The sequence below is a fragment of the Brassica oleracea genome, chromosome C6 (assembly GCF_000695525.1).
Source record: "Brassica oleracea var. oleracea cultivar TO1000 chromosome C6, BOL, whole genome shotgun sequence".
Classification (NCBI taxonomy): domain Eukaryota; kingdom Viridiplantae; phylum Streptophyta; class Magnoliopsida; order Brassicales; family Brassicaceae; genus Brassica; species Brassica oleracea.
The window spans coordinates 31,657,368-31,683,622 of NC_027753.1; the positions used below are offsets into that span (position 1 = coordinate 31,657,368).

At 30.9% G+C, this 26,255-nt stretch overlaps 2 protein-coding genes and 1 pseudogene across 5 annotated transcripts; all 3 read left to right on the forward strand.

Annotated features, from left to right (window-relative positions):
- Positions 1–2,655, forward strand: part of LOC106299866 — a 7,447-nt pseudogene extending 4,792 nt beyond the window's left edge.
- Positions 2,656–4,201: 1,546 nt separating this feature from the next.
- Positions 4,202–10,439, forward strand: LOC106299864 (receptor-like serine/threonine-protein kinase SD1-6). The gene is made up of 7 exons (XM_013735873.1): positions 4,202–5,548; positions 8,515–8,652; positions 8,730–8,920; positions 9,002–9,212; positions 9,287–9,524; positions 9,627–9,777; positions 9,867–10,439. Exons 1-7 carry the CDS (start codon positions 4,261–4,263, stop codon positions 10,191–10,193), a joined length of 2,544 nt encoding a protein of 847 aa, XP_013591327.1. The 5' UTR covers positions 4,202–4,260; the 3' UTR covers positions 10,194–10,439.
- Positions 10,440–19,321: 8,882 nt separating this feature from the next.
- LOC106299865 (receptor-like serine/threonine-protein kinase SD1-6) lies at positions 19,322–25,762 on the forward strand. Of its 4 annotated transcripts, none has more exons than XM_013735875.1 (8): positions 19,322–20,594; positions 20,828–20,839; positions 24,075–24,209; positions 24,291–24,481; positions 24,565–24,775; positions 24,862–25,099; positions 25,197–25,347; positions 25,433–25,762. In XM_013735875.1, the coding sequence occupies exons 1-8, from the start codon at positions 19,322–19,324 to the stop codon at positions 25,760–25,762; spliced, it is 2,541 nt and encodes an 846-aa protein (XP_013591329.1). The 4 variants fall into 4 exon arrangements, with proteins under 4 accessions (XP_013591329.1, XP_013591331.1, XP_013591328.1 ...); XM_013735877.1 differs by having other exon boundaries at positions 24,300–24,481; XM_013735874.1 differs by lacking the exon at positions 20,828–20,839.
- The last annotated feature ends 493 nt before the right edge of the window (positions 25,763–26,255 follow it).

Sequence of the window (26,255 nt, forward strand, 5' to 3'; positions counted from 1 at the left end):
CCACTCCTCCCCATTTGGTAAGTGATATGGCCACTTCTCCCACTTCCTCCACTACTTCCCTTTGTTTAATTCTTCATGTCAACAGAGTCTTGAGATCGTGGAAAGCTCTGGAAGATCCATCGAGCGGCGATTTCTCGACTAGACTCGAAACCAGAGGCTTCCCTGAGTAATACGTGTTCAACAAGGAGAAAATCGTGTACCGGAGCGGTCCATGGATCGGAAACCGGTTTAGCTGCATACCGGAGATGAAACCAGTTGATTACATGGTTTACACTTTCATAGCAAGTAACGAAGAAGTGACTTACTCATACCAAATGACCAAACCAGACGTTTACTCCACATTAAGCGTAAGCTACACCGGAACCATACAACGACGGAATTGGATTGAGTCAGCACAGACTTGGAAACAGTTGTGGTACCAACCAAAGGACATATGCGACAACTACAAACAGTGTGGGAGTTACGGTTATGGCGATTCCAACACCATACCTAGCTGTAATTGCATCAAAGGGTTTGAGCGACGAAACGAGCAAGAGTGGGCTTTGAGAGATGATTCAGCCGGTTGCGTGAGGAAGACAAAGCTGAGTTGTGATGGTAGAGATGGGTTTGTGGTTGTGAAGAAGGTGAAATTGCCGGATACTACGGCTACAGTTCTGGACAGAGGAATCGGGTTGAAGGAGTGTGAAGCCAAGTGCCTAAATGATTGTAACTGTACGGCGTACGCTAATACTGATATCCGTGACGGCGGGTCGGGTTGTGTGATTTGGAACGGAGGGCTTTTCGATATCCGGAGTTATCCAAATGGTGGTCAGGATCTCTACGTTAAACTAGCCGCTGCTGATCTTGGTTAGTTTTTTCTCCGCTTCCAAACTAAAACTAATTGGTGATAACTGGAATGGTTCATCTCTCTTATATATTACTTAAATCACTTCTAACTTCCAATGTGAGAGAGTACGTATATGAAACTATATGCTTTGTATATATTTCAGATGTCAAGATAACAAGCCATGGAAGAATCATAGGTTCGAGTATTGGAGTGACCGTTTTGCTTCTATTAAGTATCATCCTCTTCAGCTATTGGAAAAGAAAACAGAAGAGTGATATAACAATTCAAACACCTATTGGTAAATCAATGACTCATTTTCTTTATTTTGTCTACAAATTTTGAAAGTGAAAATGTTTTTGTCTTTGAACGAAACAGTTGATCAAGTGAGAACCCAAGATTTGCTAATAGACGAAGTGGTATTAACAAGTGAGAGATACATATCCAGAGAAAACAAAACAGATGATCTAGAGCTTCCATTGATGGAGTTTGAAGCTCTTGCCATGGCAACAAACAGATTTTCTGTCGCTAACATGCTTGGACAAGGCGGTTTTGGTATTGTTTACAAGGTAAAAAATGATTCAAATGTATTCAAAATCTATCACTGCACAAGGTTTTCATTTATTATCAAACATGTCTTTAATAGGGAAAAGAGACTATCTAAAATGTCTTTACAAGGGACCGATGAGTTCAAGAATGAGGTCAGACTAATTGCAAGGCTTCAGCACATAAACTTGGTCAGGCTTCTTGGTTGTTGCGTCGATAAGGGCGAGAAGATGTTGATATATGAGTACTTGGAGAATCTAAGCCTTGATTCTCATCTCTTTGGTTAGTATCAAAACAGCTCATTTTTTCTAATAATTGAACATATTTGGGGATAAGTTAACATGTTTTGGCTTGTGATCGATTTGCAGACAAAATCCGGCGCTCTAACTTAAGTTGGCAAAAGAGATTTGATATTACCAATGGTATTGCTAGAGGACTTCTTTATCTTCACCAAGATTCACGGTTTAGGATTATCCATAGAGACTTGAAAGCTAGTAACGTCTTGCTTGATAAAAATATGACTCCTAAGATCTCCGACTTTGGGATGGCAAGGATCTTTGGACGGGATGAGACAGAAGCTAACACAAGGAAGGTGGTTGGAACTTAGTAAGCTATTGTTCTCCAAAACAACAAAGAGTTTTTTTTTTGTCTTAAATCCAAACTAAGTAGAAAACATCATAACGTATGAATTTATTTTATTTTATGCAGCGGCTACATGGCTCCAGAATATGCAATGGACGGGATATTCTCGATGAAGTCGGATGTTTTCAGCTTCGGGGTCTTGCTTCTTGAGATTATAACTGGCAAGAGGAGTAAAGGATTCTACAACTCTAACCGTGACCATAACCTCCTTGGTTTTGTAACCTAAGACCAACTTAAATTCGATATTGTTTCATAGTACATTATCGGTCATAACACTTAAAGAATGATTCCATATTTTTTGCGGACAGATATGGAGGTATTGGAAAGAAGGAAAAGGGATAGAGATCGTAGACCCAATCATCATGGATTCTTCATCATCAGCACTCCGTACACATGAAATCTTAAGATGTATACAAATTGGTCTCTTGTGTGTTCAAGAACGTGCTGAAGACAGACCAGTGATGTCGACTGTTATGGTGATGCTTGGGAGCGAAACTACGGCTATTCCTCAGCCTAAACGGCCAGGTTTTTGCGTTGGGAGAAGTCTTTTTGAGACTGAATCGTCGCCAAGCACACAGCGCGATGATGATTTGACAGTGAACCAAATCACTCTCTCAGTCATTGAAGCCCGGTAGATTGAACGTTACCTAGACAATGTGTTTATATGCATATCAATTGCTATTTTGCTATGTAATAATTAATAGCGCAATTTTTACTACTTGATATTTGATAACTTGCTCTATCTAATTTAACTTTGGAACAGAGTTATTACTGACTCGAAGAATTTGGATTAGAGAGAGAACTATGAAATAGACTTTTATATTCGAATCTCCTATATAATAAATGAGGCATTAGCTAGATAAATCATTTAACACTAGTAGATGAATATATAAAAATAAGAAATTATTTGAAATACCTCTAATGAACAAATTGAAACAAGTTGTGGGACATTGACATTCAGTTACTCCCTCGCCACCAATATTGTCTAATGCTGATGAGTTGTTAGTTGAACCAGAGGTAGTTGCCACTAGATATGATGCATAGCATAAGGACATTTGGAGGTTTTGGTGACCTGAAAAAATTTACCATCACATGGAACTTCTTGGATAAGGCAAGACTCAATTCCCTACATTAACGCGTGAGGACAAGCTCGTTTTTTGTTATAGGAATATTGATATGCCACTAAAAGTATACATATCAAGAAAACTAAGGAAGATGAGCGCTGAAAGAAGAGGAATAGAAGATGAGGTTGCAAATGTTTTATTTTAATTCAATCACACAGGAGTGGTCCGTGGTGGTCTAGTCACTAGTGGTAGGTGGATTACGGGGAGACTTGGGTTCAAAACAACCCATGATATTAAACCTGTGTGGCCACGCGGATATGAGGCCACACTTTAGATCTCATTTGAATATCCGGATTGAGAGTCCATCCGTAGATCAAACCACCATTTTATAGATTATTCTGAACCTCTCTATGCGTCTGAGATACTCACAAGATTGAACAAAAAGGAAAAAAATTCTAACAGTCAAGAGAATAAAAATAGTTAATATTGTAACCGATCCTTGAACTATAAAAGGAATCATAGTTTGTTTTTGCAATTCTTTATGCGTTTAGTGCATGCTGTTTGGGCTTGATTTCTCTGAGTGTACAGATTCAAGGTTTGGAGTCTTCAAGTCGTTACGTTTTGGATTGTCCTTGGTTACTTCAGAGCAATAACATGGTTGGGTTCTTATCAGAGAACGTTCTTGTTGACAAGTGGGATTTGTGCCCTGACTTGGCCTTTCATGTTAAAATCTTATAATTGGGCTAAAATTTATTTCGTTGTGGCCCAATATATCACAGTCTTGTTTTTGATGCTCTGTATACAATGTCTAAAATCAGACACAAACTAGGAAGATTCAATTAGAGAATCGTGGATATAAGAACACCCGTAAGGTTAAGTCGAGTACTATTTGCTTTACCATTACTACAAATTGAAGTTGGACTGGTATGGTTGGTATACATTTATTGGGCAATAAATTGAAAACTAGAGAAGAATGAAAATATTTGCTAGGTCAACTCTGTAGTCAATGGATATTTCAAATACAAACAATAAGACCAAGAAAAGTACTGTAGAGAAAAGTCGTGGAAGGTATCGTTCACACATTGAACACACAACATGTCTTTACATCTCAAGACAAGATATGTTGTGTATAAATGTTCTCATAACTCAAGACAATGTCATAGAGGGTAATAGAAAGAGAGAAAGATGAGAAGTCATGTACCAAACTACCACCATCCTTACACCTTTGTCTTCGTCTTCATTTTGTTTCCAGCTTTGGGTGCCTATGCCAACACACTGTCGCCTACAGAAACTCTCACTATCTCAAACAACAAAACCATTGTATCTCGTAACGAGACCTTCGAGCTCGGTTTCTTCACTCCCGGATCAAGTTCTCGTTGGTATCTCGGGATATGGTACAAAAAAATCCCCACCAGAACCTACGTGTGGGTTGCCAACAGAGACAACCCTCTTTCTCGTCCCAACGGATCTCTCAAAATATCTGACGACAATAACCTCGTCATTTACGATCACTCCGACACACCTGTCTGGTCAACGAATCTAACCGTTGGAGCTTCGAGATCTCCAGTGGTGGCAGAGCTTCTCGATAACGGTAATTTCGTGCTGCACAGTAACGATCCAGAAGGGTACTTGTGGCAGAGTTTCGATTTTCCGACAGATACTTTACTTCCGGATATGAAACTCGGTTGGGATAAAAAAACCGGTTTGGACAGAGTCTTGAGATCCTGGAAAACGTCGGAAGATCCATCGAGCGGCGATTTCTCGACTAAACTCGAAACCAGAGGCTTCCCTGAGTATTACGTATTCAACAAGGAGACAATTATCTACCGGAGCGGTCCGTGGATCGGAAACCGGTTTAGCTGCGTACCGGAGATGAAACCAATTGAGTACATGGTTTACACTTTCATAGCAAGTAACGAAGAAGTGAGTTACTCATACCATATGACCAAACCCGACGTTTACTCCACGTTAAGCCTAAGCTACACCGGAACCATAGAGCGACGAAATTGGATTGAGCAATCACAGGCTTGGAAACAGCTATGGTACCAACCAAAGGACATATGCGACAACTACAGACAGTGTGGTAATTACGGTTATTGCGATTCCAACAGCTTGCCTAACTGTAACTGCATCAAAGGGTTTGCGCTAGGAAATGGGCAAGAGTGGGCTTTGAGAGATGATTCAGCCGGTTGCGTGAGGAAGACGAGGCTGAGTTGTGATGGTAGAGATGGGTTTGTGGCTGTGAAGAGGATGAAATTGCCAGATACTGCGGCTACAGTTCTGGACAGAGGAATTGGGCTGAAGGAGTGTGAAGCCAAGTGCCTACAAGATTGTAACTGTACGGCTTATGCTAATACGGATATTCGTGACGGCGGGTCGGGTTGTGTGATTTGGAAGGGAGGTCTTTTCGATATCCGGAGTTATGCAAATGGTGGTCAGGATCTCTACGTTAAACTAGCCGCTGCTGATCTCGGTTAGTTCTTTCTCCCATGTGCTTGTAAGGGTTTTGTTTTAGTTGAGACTCTCAAGATAGATGTGCTTCCCATGTATAACTAACTAGAGAGCTGGATAAATATTTACGTAATGTAACTAAATATTTTTTACACCATTATATAATCTATAAAAATTATAATAAAATGGTGACAAAAATACATCACATAATACATATATTGCTGTTACATAATTTCACTAATAGTAAAAGTAAAATGATTTCTATAACTGTAAATGTAAATATCATGTGAATATTTGTTTTTATTTAACCAATATCATTTTTATTTACTTGATATCGAATTGGCTAGTGGTAAAGTAAATGCTAATAGCTTTTTATTGGTCAGGTTTGATACGCATTGGAAAGAATTATTTACAACAATTGGGTTCCTAGTAAAAAAGAGAAATCACTTTTTCATTTTTTTAGAAATATACTTTTGTTTTCTATAAATAATATAATATATAATAATTTTTTCACGTATTATGTATTTTTATTATGACATTACACATAATAATTAAAATATATTTTTTTAGTTTATTTTTAGTTTATGTGTGTGTTTTCCATAAACTAAAATATATATGCGAAAATAATATTTGAGATGTTTTTGGTCATAAATGATAACTGTATTTAAATTTTCAACCCGTTATATAAGTAGTCTTAATTTTAATTTTTCAACCCGATATATAAATATTCGTCATGTATTTTAGTAAAATATTTATATTAGCCTTATTAAAATGAATAATTTGTTAGAATGAGTAATTGCATTTCTTCTATTTATATTATTATCAAATATTATATGTAGGATTTTTATTTTATATGAACTTTTTTTCTCTTTTTTTAGAACATTGTTATCTTGTCTTAATGTTTCTTTTACATACATAACTTGAAGAATATTCTTTTGAAACTTTCCCTATTACAATTTTCTCATAAGAAAAATCTTAGGTGTTTTAAATTTTTTTAATACTAATACTTAAATGTACATATTATTACCAAATCGAATATTTCAAACCCTTACTAAAGAAAAATAATTTAAGGTAAAATTCAATTGAACGTATGTAATATCATACATAATTTAAAAATAATTTTCTAATAGAATTTTAGTCATATATATTTAAAACAATATCGTCAATTAAATAGATTAGTCAAATTGGTTATTTGAAAAATTTAATCAGGTACAAATTTAGAATTATCAAGTAAAATGGATCTTTTTAAATATGTTCTCATTATTAAGTTTTTATTCCCAAATACGGTATATCCTTTAAATTTTTTAAATATTGTTAATTGATTTCATTAACAATAAAATTTTGAAAAATGTAATAAACATTATTTAATAAAGGATTATACCCACGAATTTATGGAAAGAGGTATTCTACTTTACATATTAAGGTTTATAGCATTAATGTGCATTAAGTGTAATATTTATCATGAATTTGTTGTTGAATAGATTTAGAAAAAAAAATTAATTTAGATTTAAGTTTATTAATTACTTCAATGACATTTTATTGTAATTAAGTTGTAAGTGTTAGGGTTATTTCTTATTTGTAATAAAGTAGACTAGATCTCGATCCGCGCAACCGCGCGGGTTTTTGTTTTCATTTATTTTTATATAAATATTTTGTTTTCAATTCTAAATGAATATATATATTATAATATATATGTGTCTATCAATTTTTAAAACATAATAAGTTTACTGTATATTTTTTCATTGAATAGATTGTTTCAAACTTTCACATGTATTTGTATCTTTTTCTACATATATATTTTTGGATTGTTATTTCATTAATAAAATCATAACTATATATATAAAGATTAGTAAAATATTGTTTTATTGCCATATTCAAAGATATTGTAACATTTCACAAATTTAGAAAGTTTTTAAAAAATCAAACTTTTCGCTTCATAGATTTATATTATCGAGTAAATTATTAAACATTTAGTTTTTGTTTAATTTTTAAAATAAACTATATAGTTTAAAATTTGTTTCATTGGTTTAAGGTAGTAAAGATTAATGATTGTAAGATGATATGATTTTTTTATTTAAAAAAAATCTTTATTATTTTAAAAGTTAACATCGACAAATTTTTAAATACTTAGCATATAGAAGTATAAGATTACAACATTAAATTATATATATTTAATTTATACTATCTATAAGTCCAATGGATTATCTATTGTTTAAATCTAATTATTGATAGTCCAATAAAAATTTCTTGTAGGCCCAAAATTAAAATGATAATATTAGATATTAAATGTAACATGACTTTATAGGAATATGTCCGTTAGGTCCATTTTTAAAAAAATCATACATGAATCAAGGCTGTGACTTCTGTTTTAATATATAAGATTGGTGATAACTGGATTAACACATCTGATAGAGATTACCTAAGTTAAGGTCAAAGCATGTGATATGGCTGCTTCCTACAAAGTTGAAATAATTGCATTGAATATTTTGTGCTATTGATCTCAAGAGTTTCAGCTGAGAGCACGTAATTGTAGTAGGGGTGTGATACTAGGAAATTTCAGAATATAAGTTGTGGTTAAATATCCATTCAAATGATAAGATATCAGTTGATGTTTAGACACTATAAATCCATTAATTTTTTTTTTCAAAAATATTAGTAATAAAATAATGTTAAAACTTAAAACTAAGATCTATCTGATATCTGATTGTGTTTCAAAAAAAAAAGAAGATCTATCTGATATTTCTTTAAAATGCATCACTAAGCGAAGCTACTGATTACATATTAGTCACAAACAGTGTATCTCAACATTAGTATTTTTTTTTTTGGCAACGTATCTCAACATTAGTATTTAAGCTAGATTCAACACCAAAAATATATTATATTTAGGTTTAGCATAATGTTTTATCATAAGTACAATGAAGTTTCTTTGGGGAGGTTTTTTTTTTGACAAGTACTTATATGAAACTATATGCCTCGTTTATATTGCAGATCATGTCAAGATAACAAGCAGTGGAACAATCATAGGTTCGGGTATTGGAGTGACCATTTTTCTTCTAATAATTATCATCATCTTCAGCTATTGGAAAAGAAAACAGAAGAGTGATATAACAATTCAAACACCTTGTGGTAAATCAATGACTTTCATTTTCCTTTGTATCTGTAAATTTGGAAAGTTAAATGCCTTTTGTTTCTGAATGAAACAGTTGATCAAGTGAGAAGCCAAGATTTGCTAACAGACGAAGTGGTATTAACAAGTGAGAGATACATATCCAGAGAAAACAAAACAGCTGATCTAGAGCTTCCATTGATGGAGTTTGAAGCTCTTGCCATGGCAACAAACAGATTTTCTGTCGCTAACATGCTTGGACAAGGTGGTTTCGGTATTGTTTACAAGGTAAAAAATGATTCAAAATGTACTCAAAATTTATCACTGTACAAGGTTTCATTTTATTATTATCAAAAATGTCTGTAATAGGGAATGTTACCTGATGGGAAAGAAATCGCAGTAAAGAGACTATCTAAAATGTCTTTACAAGGGACCGATGAGTTCAAGAATGAGGTCAGACTAATTGCAAGGCTTCAGCACATAAACTTGGTCAGGCTCCTTGGTTGTTGCGTCGATAAGGGCGAGAAGATGTTGATATATGAGTACTTGGAGAATCTAAGCCTTGATTCTCATCTCTTTGGTTAGTGACTCAAAACAACTTATGTTCTAACAATTAAACAGTTAACATTTTTTTCAATTTTTATCGATTTGTAGACAAAATCCGACGCTCTAACTTAAGTTGGCAAAAGAGATTTGATATTACCAATGGTATTGCTAGAGGACTTCTTTATCTTCACCAAGATTCACGGTTTAGGATTATCCATAGAGACTTGAAAGCTAGTAACGTCTTGCTTGATAAAAATATGACTCCTAAGATCTCCGACTTTGGGATGGCAAGGATCTTTGGACGGGATGAGACAGAAGCTAACACAAGGAAGGTGGTTGGAACTTAGTAAGCTATTGTTCTCCAAAACAACAAAGAGTTTTTTTTTTGTCTTAAATCCAAACTAAGTAGAAAACATCATAACGTATGAATTTATTTTATTTTATGCAGCGGCTACATGGCTCCAGAATATGCAATGGACGGGATATTCTCGATGAAGTCGGATGTTTTCAGCTTCGGGGTCTTGCTTCTTGAGATTATAACTGGCAAGAGGAGTAAAGGATTCTACAACTCTAACCGTGACCATAACCTCCTTGGTTTTGTAAGCTAAGACCAACTTAAATTCGATATTGTTTCATAGTACATTATCGGTCATAACACTAAGAACGATTCCATATTCTTTGCGGACAGGTATGGAGGTATTGGAAAGAAGGAAAAGGGATAGAGATCGTAGACCCAATCATCATGGATTCTTCATCATCAGCACTCCGGACACATGAAATCTTAAGATGTATAAAAATTGTTCTCTTGTGTGTTCAAGAACGTGCTGAAGACAGACCAGTGATGTCGACTGTTATGGTGATGCTTGGGAGCGAAACTACGGCTATTCCTCAGCCTAAACGGCCAGGTTTCTGCGTTGGGAGAAGTCTTCTTGAGACTGAGTCGTCGTCAAGTACACAGCGCGATGATGAATTATCAGTGAACCAAATCACTCTCTCAGTAATTGATGCCCGGTAATTTGAACGTTACCGAGATAATCTGTTTATATGTATATCAATTGCTATTTTGCTATGTAATACTAAGTAACTAGTGGTGTTTCCGCGCTTCGCGCGGCTTGTTTAATATTTGTGTTACTGATTTTCATTTTTTATTTTGGTTCATTTGTTGTAAGAACTGAAATGTCCGTAATTGTTTTGTGTAAAAATGATTTGGCTAAAGAAATATCTCCACAGGGGATGTGAAGCTATGTGCATAACATAAATATCGTCTTTGGTGGGCGCCGTTATTTTTTATCATTTAAAATCGGCATCTGTTAAGTTATAACTAGATCTCGATCTGCGCAACCGCGCAGGTTTTTGTTTTCATTTATGTTTATATAAATATTTTGTTTTCAATTCTCAACTGGTATATATTATAATATATATGTGTTTATCAATTTTTAAAACATAATAAGTTTACTATATACATTTTTTTCATTGAATAGATTGTTTCAAACTTTCACATGTATTTGTATCTTCTTATATATATATATTTTCGGATTATTATCTTATATATTAAAACAGAAGTTACAAATTTGATTCATGTGTGATTTTTTTTTAAAAAATAGACCTAATAGACCTATTCCTAGAAAGTCATGTTACATTTAATCTCTAATCTTATCATTTAAATTTTGGGTCTAGCAGAAATTTTTATTGGGCTATCAGTAATTGGATTTAAAGAATAAATGATCCACTGGATTTATAGATAATATAAATTAAATAGGTATAATTTAATGTTGTAATACTATACCTTTATATGTCAAATATTTAAATATTTGTTGATGTCAACTTTTAAAATTATAAATATTTTTTTTTAAATAAAAAAAAATTATATTATCTAACAATGATTAATTTTTACTAACTTAAACCAATGAAAATTAATTTTAAACTATATAGTTTATTATAAAAATTAAACAAAAACTAAATGTTTAATTATTTACTCGATAATATAAATCTATGAAGCAGAAAGTTTAATTTTTTAAAAAAATTCTAAATTTGTGAAATGTTACAATTTTACATTTATTTTTACATTTCACAAATTTAGAAAATTATTTAAAAATTAAACTTTCTGCTTCATAGATTTATATTATCGAGTAAATAATTAAACATTTAGTTTTGTTTAATTTTTAAAATAAACTATATAGTTTAAAATTTGATTTCATTGGCTTAAGGTAGTAAAGATTAATCATTTTTAGATAATATGATTTTTATTATTTTTTAAAAAATCTTTACAATTTTAAAAGTTAACATCGACAAATGTTTAAATATTTAGCATATAGAAGTATAGTATTACAACATTAAATTATATCTATTTAATTTATACTATCTATAAATCCAATAGATCATCTATTGTTTAAATTCAATTATTGATATCACAATAAAAACTTTTGGTAGGCCCAAAATTTAAATGATAAGATTAGAGATTAAATGTAACATGACTTTCTAGGAATAGATCCATTAGGTCCATTTTTTTAAAAAAAATCACACATGAATCAAGGTTGTGACTTATTTTTTTAATATATAAGACTAGATTTTGACCCGCACAACCGTGCGGGTGATTATTTTATTTTTACACACATAATTATTTGTTTTACATGATTAATTGTAATATTAACCATATTACTAATGTTTAATATAACATTTTAAAACACAACAATTTTATAGTTCACATGCAAGAATTTAATTTATTTGTTTCAAATTTTTCATATTTTAAATCATGTGATACAAAATTCTAAATTGAATTTTTTTACTGGCGGAAGATCAAAAACTTTATTGAAAAATATTATATTAAATTAATATCGTAAATTAATACAAAACTGTACATGTGTTTAGTTATAATTAGAAATTTAGTTAGATATTTTAAAAGTTTGTTTTAGTTAAAAGGAAATATAAATTTAATTTTAAAATAAATATGACATTAACTAAATATTTAAAAGTTTTGTTAAAGTGAAAAATGAATATACATTTATGTTAAACAAACACGAAATTACTTAAATATTTAAAAGTTTTATTTTAATAAAAATTAAATATATATATATATATACTTATATTTATATTGTAAATGAAAAGATATAAAAAGATTTTATTCATATATAATTTTAGAGTAAATATAGGAATATCTATTTGATTTGTTTGTCTTAGAACAATTCAAATCATTTAAATATTTATACAAAAATTAATTTTAACAACTTTCTAAGGGATGGTCCAAATTAAAAAAATCACACATGAATTAAGTCATGACTTCTCTTTTAGTAGAATAGATCTGTCGAAATTAAGAAATTACTATAAGATTTAGACCTATCAAATGTTCTTTTTTATTTCTAAAGAAACCAAACTAATTTGGCATTGTGTATTTTAAATTTAAATTCTAAATCATATTACGAAAGTAACCAAAGCTGAGGGGACCATATATTAAAATTTTGGATAATGTTTTATTAATTTTTAGCGTTATAATCTTTGAGACTACTATATACATCTTCAACTTTCACTCTAACGTTTAAAATGAGGCTCTAAAGCATGATTGAAGAAACAAATGGAAGTTTTTTCAGTTTAAAAATTGTAGAAAAATACATGTCTGGAGTTTTTTTTAATTCAAATATCTATAACAACACATCCTCTGATGGTTTTAATAAAATAGAGTTGATTAAGTTTAAAACTAAGGAAGAAACCCTTACAAAATCTCACCAATAAGTGAAGATATTAAACGTTTTCAAATGAAATAATCAAACTTAGTGGTTTGCTTGAATTCCATTTTATACTAAACCTGAGAGGTTTACTAATGACCGATAAAAAAAAGAGGTTTACTAATGAATGCTACAAAACAATTTTTTTAATATAAATTAATTTTTGTATGAAATTTGGGATAAAAATATTGTTCCTTTTGATCACTATTTTATAGAAGGCTTCCATAGCTCAAAAAATGTTATTTTTGAGCTGCATATTATACTGCACTTAGGGGGCTTATTGTATTAGGGGTTTTATCAAATTTTAGTTTTTTTTTTTTTCAAATCCTCTCTTATTGGATATGGTATTTATAAAAATTCTAACAAATCCACGGTTATTGGATATAGCATTTGTCAAAATCCTAACAAAATTTCCCTTATTGGAAAATATGGATTTTATCAATAATTTATATCAAAGATTATTTTTGATTATTAGAAAAAATAATTTACACTACAGATTCAATAGAAACGAATACCGCCCTGCAAATGATTATTGTTGTGTCCACGCTTTGCGATGGTTGTTTGATATTTATGATATTCACATGTGTTTTTCAGTTTTGCAGATTTCGATTTTTTTACGAAAAATATTTGATGCTTTTGATATTGGTGTGGAAGCGATAATTGATCCGATTTCTTCGTGTAAGTGGTAAAACATTTATGTGGTTGCATGTGTTTGGTTCATAGTTAACCTTTTGTGTTTATTAATATATTATATAATTGTGCAGTTTACCAAATATATATGTTTCGTTAAATGAGATTGCAAATAGAACTCAGATGCTAAGATACATCGCCTCAGATCATTGCGTGAGATGTGGTGATCTTAGATAAAATGTTCCCAAGTTATTCTTTGGGAATATTTCTAAAAGACTAACTTTATTTTGATTGATGCATGAGTTGCATGAGTTTTGTTGGTTTAGTAATAAAAGTATGCTTCAACAGATGGGACAAATTTGATTTATAAATTGTCGCAGGTCCTTCTTTTATCTTGTGGCATTCATCATACATGACTTGTTTTTGGAAAATTTATTTTGTGTTATCTGATGTGTTGATTATTATTTAAAGTTAAGTGTTATTAGTTGTTGTTTATTATTTAGTAGGTTAATTTTATTTCTGAAATGTATCATTTTAAAAAACATGATTTGCATTTTAAATTTTAAGTTTCTAAATTTTAAATTTAGGATTTAAAATATATATTTTATTTTAATAATTACGTTCAAAATTTAAATAGAAATATTTAAGATTTTGGGTTTGAAGTTTGGAAATTAAAGATTAGAGTTCATATATAAGGTATATATGAAGTTAAACTTCTAAAAGAAGTTTGTAAAATTATAAAATCTTAGCTGTTGGACATTAATTTGGGTTATATATTATAGTGTAGATAGATTTTTCATTAGTTTAAAGTCAAAGGCAATGAGCATAGACATTTTTTTTATTCTAAAGTCGAAGTCAGCGAGCATCCCTTATTAATATTAAGGGTTATATTATTATCACAATCACAACACATCTAGCTTTAGGGAAGAAGTCTGAGGTAGATGATGGGTTAGACTCAGTAGAACTTTTTGTGTACATCTCCTGGGTACAATGTTTCTTTGCTACAATGTTGGTGAGCCTCTTCTATATCTCACGACCTGAAACGTGACTGCTGCAGTGCTAAGAGCCATCTCAAAGACTTGCTCTTCCTCTCAGCCATTTTTGCTTCAGGAGCATCACTATTCCACGACCATCAGCTACTGGCCTCGCCCCAATCATTCAAAGGTTTCACTTTTTTGCTCCTGCATAAAAAAAACAAACTTGATCAATGAATCAGATCTTAGAAACACAGCTCAGTTTCTCATTTCATCTGGCAACATAATGTATTTCAAAACCAGTTTCATATAATCAGATGTCAATAGAGATTCAGACATCTAAGATGGGAACTAAAAAATCAAATTAGAAGAGATGCAGGGAAATCTACTAAAACTGCTACACAAAGAACACAACACAAATCAGCATCAATCAAACGATGAAGAAATCATACTGAGAATATACACAAACACACACACACAAATACAAAGTAGGAAACGGAATCGTACTATGCAACAGTTAAAATAAAATGCAACAGAATCGTATAATGCCACAAAATAACTAAATCAACAATTTTGTAAGAGAGATAGAGAGAGATCAATCTTGACATATGTCAGCCACAGAAAATAAAATGACAATTTTAACTTACACAATAGATTTAGTGGTCTCCGGAGGGAAGTAAGTGGTGAAGAAGCAATTCAATTTGGGTATAATATATATCAGCTCGCCAAGAGATTGTCTTCGAGAAGACCCGTTGCTAATACTTCTTCCTGTAAAGCAAACGAAGCAATTCTAACTAAGGCCTTGATACAAAAGGACATAGAGAAGACTTAAAAATATTGGTTTGTAGATAAGATGTTATACCTTCAGTGCGTCAGATTCTGAAGCTGCGCCACCAGCAAGAACTCTTCTAGCTCTCGCACGGTCTGTCTTGCAGTTCTTGTGGCACCGGCTCTCCTCTGTGTTGGCTATGTGAACTTTGAGAAAGCTAAGAAAGGATAACCACAAAATAGAAGCTTCAAGTTCGATGAACAAAAGCGTAAACGGGTTTTCATATACCTTATGGCTAATACGTTGCTGCAAGGGGTTTTCAAAGAGAGATAGCCTTTGCGCTCCCTGACTGAAACGGTGTCGGAAAGTATTGAGATGGTGACGCCATTGTTGGAGCTGGTAACTAATAGAGTTTGTTCTTTCCAATTACGGAATGGTAGTGTTGTTCATCATTAAGAGCATGCACATTAATAGGAGGGCTTTTGTTCGTTTTCTTGGAAGACGATGAGATTGATTAAATGCGAGAGAATGAGAAAAGTGGGATAAATCATGTAAATGCTTGGATTAAAGAAACATGTAAATCAAAACCAAAGACGTTACACAGATTTGTTTGGAGGCGGAGTCATCTGAAGGCAAGCAACGGCGAGGCTCTATATCTCAAACTTCCTAAAATGTTCAACCTTATACACATTGGGCCTGAACAAAACTTAAATATTGAGAAGCTGCAGATTTGCTTCCAGGACTTCAAAATCACCTATGTGCCACGAGTGCGCAACCAGTTTTCTGATTTTTTGGCTAAGACTGCTAGGACCTTTCGTAGAGAGTTACTTTTCATTGATTGTTCTATTCCGGTCTGGTTACCCATACCACGCTTGAGTAATAGAATGGTCGTTCGACGTAAAAAAAAAAAATATAGAAGCTCAAATACAAGATATGGTCTGCTGTAAACATGATTAAAAAGTCTGGCCCGTATCGCTTATATCACGAAAGAAGAATGAGTCGCGATTTTTGGAGCAGGGAAGGTGACGTGGCTTCAGGAGCATTTTCATTTAACTTTATTATTATAGATAGATAGCGCATTTTTTCTAAATATGTATCTTTCCATAATTCGCTGCTCTATATAATTTAGTTTTGGAACAGAGTTATTAATTACTGACTCGAAGAATTTGGATTAGAGAGAGTTATGAAAAAAATAGATAGATTTTTATATTCAAATCTCCTTATATAATAAATGAGGCATTAGCTAAATAAATCATTTAACACTAGTAGATGAATATATAAAAATAAAAAAATAATTTGAAATACCACTAATGAAAAAATAATTTACAGGCAAATAAACGCAAGAATGGTAGACTTAGGATAAGGATAAAGCATGGTATATTTACAAATTTCCCTATATATAAAGCGCAAATCTGAAGTAGTGTAAAGTATATCTCCCACACAACTAGGAGATAACTTATAAACAAGAGAATTTAAGACAAGTGTTATTGGTTTATATATTTTAATTGATTTAGAAATTTATATAATATTATTTATAAAGTTAGTTTATTACGTGTCATGCTTACGTTAATTTTACGACGTTTATTTACATAGGTACCCTTAATGAATTAAAAATATTAAGTTTAAATATTATTATTAAATTTTTATTTAGTTTCCTTTTTACCTTTTCCAAAAAACATATATAATAAAAATGAAAAATTATAAATTTAAAAACAAAAATATATGTATATATAATATGATTTCATTAAAAAGGAAAGTTAACAAAATATTTATATCCTTTTAAACATATTTTTTACTTAAAAAATATATTTTCAAAGTAATAAGAATCATTTAGTTATATCTATATTTTTTCTTAGATGAAAACACAAATATATTTATATATAATGTGATTTCATAAAAAACAATTTCACAAAGATAATCTTGATATTAAAATATAAATATTATTCCTTTAAATATACTTTATACAATATAAAATAAATTTATTTTCAAAGTAATAAATATATTTTCTTTATATCTATCTATTTTCTTAGATAATTACATAAAATAATTAAATAACACGAACCGAGATATGTTTAATTGACTAAAATTTGTTTATAAGTATTATTATTGAAATGTTTTTTCATAATATTTAGCTGACTATAATATCTTACAATTACAGAAAAATACAGATAAACTATATTCTACTTATATAGTATGATTTCACAAAACAATCACAATTTTGGTGTTGAATTTAGAGATATTAAAATGGAACCTAAAAATATTTTTTTACGATAAGCATATTGATCAAATAGTTACAAAATATTTTTAAATAGCATATACTTTTAATGAGGTATATATATTATATTATATTTTATCATTATTAAAAAAAATATTTTTCTTAATATTTAGTTTCTTTTTAAGATTAATTAAAATAATTTTCAGTTTATCATTCAATAAATCTAAGGCATACAATTATTTAGAAGTTATAAAATATTTTAATTATTGTGAATATTGATATTCGTTCATGAGCTTTCAAAAATTTATCGGTATACTTATGTATGTAATTTCCTATTGATCATCTATTAATTTTCGAATATTTTTTAAAAAATTCAACATAAAATTTTTATAAATATTATAAAAACACATGCATAATTTAAGCGAGAATAAAACTAATTTTATTTGACTGAATTAGAATATAAAATAATTATACTTGAGTTTGAATTTTATTTTACTCGACTAAGCCAACTTATATCCAAAATCAATGATCTAACTATAATAAATAAATATAATTTATAATAAGAATCTATTTATTTGTAAACATATAAATTATAGGATGACCTAAATCATATTTATAATTAAAATAAAATATTAACTAATTGTTACAATATAATTTTATATATATGCATGACACTTTAGAATATTATCGTTATATTCATTTATGAAATTTTGAATCAAACACTTCAGTTTATTTTTTATTTAATTCCAAGCACCATATATATTACATTATACATAATCTTACTAAAATATACTTACATATCTAAGAAAATAACCAATATAAATTAAAATAAGAATTTAATCAAAATTAATTAATATTAGAATAAAATATTAGAATTAAATTTGGAGAAATAGATGTAATCCATTATACCAAAGTGATAAACAAGTCTATTGTTGACCAAAAAAACAACCAACCCGACTAGATATAACATATCCAAAATTATATGATATTATTAATATAAATTATACTTATAAATTATAAATTGAAACAAAAAGTAAATACCAATTAATTATAGTATATTAACTTTATAACGATTTATATCTGTGCATGTGCACGGGAGAATCACCTAGTTCTTATAGTATTTACAAATCCATGTAAAATATACAGATTTTCGAATTTTCTCGGATGAGTATTTACAAATCCGGAGGTTTTCCATTGGATTTAAGTCTTTGTAATTTTAACAAAGAAATCTATACAAATCCTTTATAAAATCAAATCTATTAATAAATCTGTATGATTGAATAACACTTGATTTGAAGTAGAATTTATAAATCATAAAACCATTAACACTTGATTTCAATACGAATTTTAAAATCATAGAACTAATAACACTAGATTTCGTTTAGATTTTCAAATGCATTAAAATACACCAACTAATAACTCCCACTTAAGGTTAAATCAATTACCATTTGTCTAGTGACACAATGGATAACTTCTAATCAAAACGTGTAACTCGGGAGTTTGCTTTACTGTTACCCCAAAATTAAAGTTGGGTTTGTTTTTTTTTTTTTTTTGCACAATAACGAACAGAAAACTAAAGAAAAGTGGTTTTATTTGCTAGGTAAAGTCCATAGTCAAATAGTATTTCAAATACAAACAAAGAAGACCAAGAAAGTAATGTAGAGAGTAGTCGTGTACGTTCAACAAAAAGACCTTCCAAAAAAAGAAAAAGCAAACGAGAGTAGTCGTGTAAATAGCGTTCACACATCGACCACACGACATGTTGAACATCTTCAAAGATATGTGTGTATAAATTTTCTCATAACCCAAGACAATGGCGCAGAGGGTAATAGAGAGATGAGAAGTGTACCAAACTACCCCCATCCTTACATCTTAATCTTTGTCTTCATTTTGTTTCGAGCCTTGGGTGTCTCTGCCAGCACACTGTCGGCTACAGAATCTCTCACTATCTCAAGCAACAAAACCATCATATCTCATAGTGAACTTTTCGAGCTCGGTTTCTTCACTCCCGCGTCAAGTTCTCGTTGGTATCTCGGGATTTGGTATAAGAAAATCCCTACCAGAACCTACGTATGGGTTGCAAACAGAGACACCCCTCTCTCTCACTCCAACGGATCTCTCAAAATATCCAGCAATAACCTCGTCATTTTTGATCATTCCAATAAACCTGTTTGGTCGACTAACCTAACGGGAGGAAATGTGAGATCTCCAGTTGTGGCAGAGCTTCTCGATAACGGCAACTTCGTCCTCAGAGACTCCAACAATAACGAGTACTTGTGGCAGAGTTTCCATTTTCCGACAGACACTTTACTTCCCGATATGAAACTGGGTTGGGATCTCAAAAGCGGAAGAAACAGATTCTTGAGATCCAGGAAAGCCCCAGATGATCCATCAAGCGGGGATTACTCGACTAAATTCGAAACCAGAGGGTTCCCAGAGGTTTACGTATGCAACAAAGAGTCTATAGTGTACCGGAGCGGTCCATGGGATGGAATCCGGTTTAACGGCATACCGGAGGTAAGACCGGTTGATTACCTAGTTCTAAATTTCTCAGCGACAGAAGAAGAAATAACTTACTCATACCATATCACAAAAAGCAACATTTACTCGATCTTAACCCTAACCCCCACCGGATTATTACAACGATCAACTTGGGTTGAGAGACTACAGAGTTGGAGACCATTATGGTACTCACCAAGGGATATATGCAATAACTACGAACAGTGTGGGTACGGTTATTGTGATTCCAACACCTCACCAGTTTGTAACTGTATCCACGGGTTTAAGCCGAGAAATAAGTGGGATCTGAGAGATGATTTTGATGGTTGCGTGAGGAAGACGAGGCTGAGCTGTGACGGTACTGATGGGTTTGTGAGGTTGAAGAATATGAAGTTGCCGGATACTACAAAGACAATAGTGGACAGAGGAATTGGGATAGAGGAGTGTGAAGCACGGTGTCTAAAACATTGCAATTGTACGGCGTTCGCTAATACGGACATTCGTAATGGCGGGTCGGGATGTGTGATTTGGACCGGAGATATGTTGGATATCCGATACTTTGCCGAGGGAGGTCAGGATCTCTACGTCAGACTAGCAGCTGCTGATCTCGGTTAGTTCTTTGTCATTTGCGTTTTAATGGGTTACTAGATTTTGACCCGCACATTTTTTGGATTATATTATAATACAAAGTCTTATTATATCAAAAATATAATTTTTAACAGTTATATAATCTACGAATTAGTTTATTTGAGATTTTATATGTACATTTTTACGTAAGTTTCTTTTAGTCATGAGAATTATATCCGGATAAAAAAAACAAACCAAACTGACCCAAAAATATAGGTTTAAGTTCAGGTCCAGAGAAGATAACCTATTGGGTTTTTCTGGACCCGCAGGTCTTTGTTTGAGTCCGGGTCCTAATTAACCTATTGGTTTTTTCTGGACCCGCAGGTCTTTGTTCGAGTCCGGGTCCTACCCTAGACCCGATCATAAATATGTTGTGTTTATTAGGTATATTTGGATATTTCGAATATGTTTCCGGTATTATGGATATTTTTTTAAGTTTTTGGTTTACGATTATAGTTTTTGATTTCAGATAAATTTTCAAATTAAAAAAAATTGGGTATTTTTCAGTTCATCCTGTCAGATTTTGAATAAGATTTTGATTTTTAGATATTTGAATTTTTTGGGTATTTGTTTGGAGTTTCGAATATTTTTCAGATTTTTTAGATATTTCGATTTTTTTTAGGATCTTAGATACCAGAACATATGTGGATCCATTACGTCCATATCAGGTCTAACAACCTTTTGATATAGATTTTTAACACATGGTTGATGAAATATTTTTCTGAGTAAAGGTATCATAAGGAATAATATTAGGATCTGTTAAAAATATTTAAAATATTGTATGATTAGAATGATTAATGGTATTACCAAAATAAAAATAGTTATACATCACTCCAACAACTTTTTTATATTAGATTTTTTAAGACTATTTCTCTTTTAATAGTATTGAATTTTTTCAAGTGAAAAGTATAATATCTAAACCAATCATTTTCAAAATTGTGAATAATCAATATTAATATCGTGAAGTCAGGTTAACTTTAACGGAACCAATGAATTTCTATATTTTTGTGAAGGTAACGTGAATATTCAGAAAACTTAATTTTTAAATATGAAAATATCTATCAAACTATAGACAGTTGAATGTTTAGTATATGATATGATTACTTTATTATAAAGGAAAGAGAAAGTTAGAATGTACACATATATCTCGTGTAACTTCTCTTGCTTTAAATTATATATTATATGATAAAAGTGATAATATAAAACATTAGTTTCAATGCTTATACGATTAAAAGTCAAAATGGTAAATATAGTAATAGTAGTGATTAAGATTTAAGAGTGACATTTGAATAAATAAAGGAATTGAATAAATTATTGTTAGAGAAATATATGGTAACATATTGTTAGTCTAAATTTAAGGTAAGACCAAAAAATAATGAGATAAATGAAATGGTCTAAACAACTTTCATAGGTAGATTTTTTAAGACTCATTCTCTTTTAATAGTATTGATGCGCATAAATAGTAATCAATTTTTTTTTAAAAAAAAAGAAAATAATCAAAAAATTAGAGAAATAACTTTAAATAGTTTCAAGTTTTTTTCCCAAACTAGCTTTTAAAGATCAAAATGGCCAAATTAGGTTTAAAATAAATAAATATTAAAAAAATCAATAAATTTTTTGATTTTTTAAAATTTTTTTATTTATTATCAAAATATTGTTTTTTGATAAATTTGAATTTTTTTTAAAAAAAATCTTAGAAAGACTTTCTGAATATGTATGATATCTTCTTAAATTTGAGTCAAGAAAAATCTTCGTAAATGAGTATATTATCTTCTTAAGATTAGGAAAACTTTCATAACTGTGTATTTAAAAATATATTATTAATGTGTATTTAGGATTTTCATGAATATATATATTTATGAATATTTTATTGAATTAAAATTTTATATATTAAGATATTCTTAAGTATGTATAACATTTTCATAAAATTTTGGAAGACTTTCTTGACTTCGATACATAAATTTTTTAAAAATTTGATATCTAAACTATATAACAATATTATACATATTTAAAAATATCTTGATAAATTTTAGAAAAATGTTAGATAATTGAATAATATTTTTCTAAATATTTATGTAAGTCAAACTCAAGAAAAATGTCATACATACTTACCAAGAACTTTCTAAATATACATATAAGATACATTCAAGAATCGTAGTTACAAGTTTACGAAAGCATTCCTGAGTTTGAGAATATATTTTTTACAAATTTAGAAAGATACAATACATGTTCTTCTTAAAAACAATTCCAAGAAAAATCGTTTCCCAAAAATAAATCAGAAAAAGATTAGAAACTTTTTGAAAAAAAAATAAATTAACCACATGTTAGTGGTCCAGTGGTTAAACTAAACCTGGAAAGTCATGGGTTCGAACTCCGCTGGGAGGTGATTATCTAGAGGGACCTTTGGGTCCAATACGGAGAAACCTGCTAACATGTGGCCAGTGGTGGGATTCACATGGGGTGATCACCAGTCCTCCTAAATGCCTCTCGAGGTTCCGGATACCAGGGTCATTAAAAAAAACAAATTGGAGCCTATTTAGAGGAGAAAAAGAGCTATTTAGATGATTTGACCAAATTTTTATTTTACTATTAGATTTTAATTTCTTTGGTCTAAGAAAAAAGTAAATCCATAAAATTAATTTGTATTTTTTTTTGTTTGGTTAAACTATTTTCAGATCGACTTTATTCAGATTAATTAAATACAAAAATATTTTATATTTTCTAAAAATTAAATATGTCTTTTTGTATTTTGATCCGATTTTTTTTTGTATTACATATATTGTCTATATTATTTTAAATATATGTATAGTTAAACGTAAAATTTTAAATATTTTTGTTGTTGTTGTTGTTTTAGTTAAGATACATCAAACTGAATAAAACTTATTATTATTATTTAACTAGTACACTTATCTTCAACTGCTCAACCAAAGTATTTTATCACAAATGAACTCTATCTTTTAAAAAATTGATTAGTCATTTCTTCACAACGATTAAATTAAAAGCTCTAGTTACAATTTCAAATATTTAATTATCTATACATTTTTATTTGATAAATATTGTCTTGGATTTGTATTTGTTAAGATACACTTACAATAAAATTTTGATAATATATATTCACAAAATTGTTATATATTTTTTGAAAGGTGATGCTTGTGTGTGTTATTAGAATATTTTAATAATTTTTTCAAAATTATAACTCTACATAAATGCATTTGTCCATGTAACAATTGACTTAATGCCATGATACATTTTTCAAAAGTTATGTTTTCTTTTTATTTGCTAGAACAAATGGAGAGATAATACATTAGCAAATTCGAAAAAAAAACTTTATTAAATAATGTGTAAGAAATGTCTTATAAAAAGTTTTGGGGGAGGGGATTTTCCTTTTCTGACACGTAATAGAAGAAAAATACACATTTTTTTAATCAAAAGAAGAAAAATACATGCTTCGTTTCTATTGCAGATGACAAGATAACCAACAATGGAAAAATCATAGGTTCGAGTGTTGGAATGAGCATTTTGTTTCTGTTAAGTATCATTATTTTCCGGTTTTGGAAAACAAAACAGAAGAGAGCCATAGCAGTTCAAACACCTATTGGTAAATAAATAGCTTTCATTTTCTTTATTTCGTCTGTAAGTTTTGATAGTCAAAATGTTCTTCTGTTTCTGAATGAAACAGTCGATCAAGTGAGAAGCAAGGATTCGCTAAAGGACGAAGTGATAGTAACAAGAAAGAGTTACATATCCAGAGAAAGCAAAACAGAGGATCTAGAACTTCCATTGATGGAGTTTGAAGCAGTTGCCATTGCAACAAACAACTTTTCTGACGGCAACAAGCTTGGAAAAGGTGGTTTCGGTATTGTTTACAAGGTAATGGTCATGCACAACGTATTCAAGATCTATCATTAGTTCACTGTACAAGGTTTCATTTTACCATAAATGTGTCGTAATAGGGAATGTTACCTGACGGGAAAGAAATCGCAGTAAAGAGACTATCGAAAAAGTCATTGCAAGGGACCAGTGAGTTCAAGAACGAGGTTAGACTAATTGCCAGGCTTCAGCACCTAAACCTGGTTCGGCTTCTCCGTTGTTGTGTCGATAAGGGAGAGAAGATGTTGATATATGAGTACTTGGAGAATCTAAGCCTTGATTCTCATCTCTTTGGTTAGTATCAAAACAGCTCATTTTTTCTAATAATTGAACATATTTGGGGATAAGTTAACATGTTTTGGCTTGTGATCGATTTGCAGACAAAATCCGGCGCTCTAACTTAAGTTGGCAAAAGAGATTTGACATCGCCAATGGTATTGCTAGAGGACTTCTTTATCTTCACCAAGATTCACGGTTTAGGGTTATCCACAGAGACTTGAAAGCAAGTAACGTCTTGCTTGATAAAAATATGACTCCTAAGATCTCCGACTTTGGGATGGCGAGGATCTTTGGACGGGAAGAGACAGAAGCCAACACAAGGAAGGTGGTCGGCACTTAGTAAGCAATTATTCTCCAAAACAACAAAAGAGTTTTTGTCTTAAATTCAAATTTAAAAGAAAACCTAACGTATGGGTGTTTATTCTTCGTTATGCAGCGGTTACATGTCTCCAGAATATGCAATGGATGGGATATTCTCGATGAAGTCGGATGTTTTCAGCTTCGGGGTCTTGCTTCTTGAGATTATAAGTGGCAAGAAGAATAACGGATTCTACAACTCAAATCGTGACCTTAATCTCCTCGGTTTTGTATGCTAAGAACCTCTTGATTTCGATATTTTTTCGCAGTTATAGTCTGATGATAACACTAAAAAATTCCATCTCTTATGCGAAGGTGTGGAGATATTGGAAGGAAGGAAAAGGGATAGAGATCGTAGACCCAATCATCATAGATGATTCATCATCAGCACTACTCCGGACACATGAAATTTTAAGATGTATACAAATTGGTCTCTTGTGTGTTCAAGAACGTGCTGAAGACAGACCAGTGATGTCGACTGTTATGGTGATGCTTGGGAGCGAAACTACGGCTATTCCTCAGCCTAAACGGCCCGGTTTCTGCGTTGGGAGAAGTCTTCTTGAGACTGAATCGTCCTCAAGTACACAGCGCGGTGATGAATTGTCAGTGAACCAAATCACCCTCTCAGTCATTGATGCCCGGTAATTTGAACGTTGCCGAGACAATCTATTTATCCATTCTCAAAAGAAGGATTTTTTAGGCTATTCACACATATTGAAAATACAACAAATGTTTATAATCAAATTTATTTATTATACAATTTTTAATAACTATCAACCAATGGTTTAGTCAAATCAAATATTTTCATTAATATTTGTTAAAAGTATACAAAAAATACTTTATAAGTATAAGAAATTTATTTTATGGAACAACAAAAAAATATTAAAAAATTGTATATTTTGGAACTGAGAAAGTACTTAATAGCTCAATTTTTACTATTCGATCTTTGATGACTTGCTCTATCTAATTTAGTTTTGGAACAAAGTTACTACTGAGTACTGACTCGAATATAGAACTACAACATATGGAATCTCCTATATAATGAATGAGGCATTAGCTAGATAAATCATTTAACACTAGTAAAAAAAATATAAACATAAGAAATTATCTGAAGTACACCTCTATATGAATAAATAAA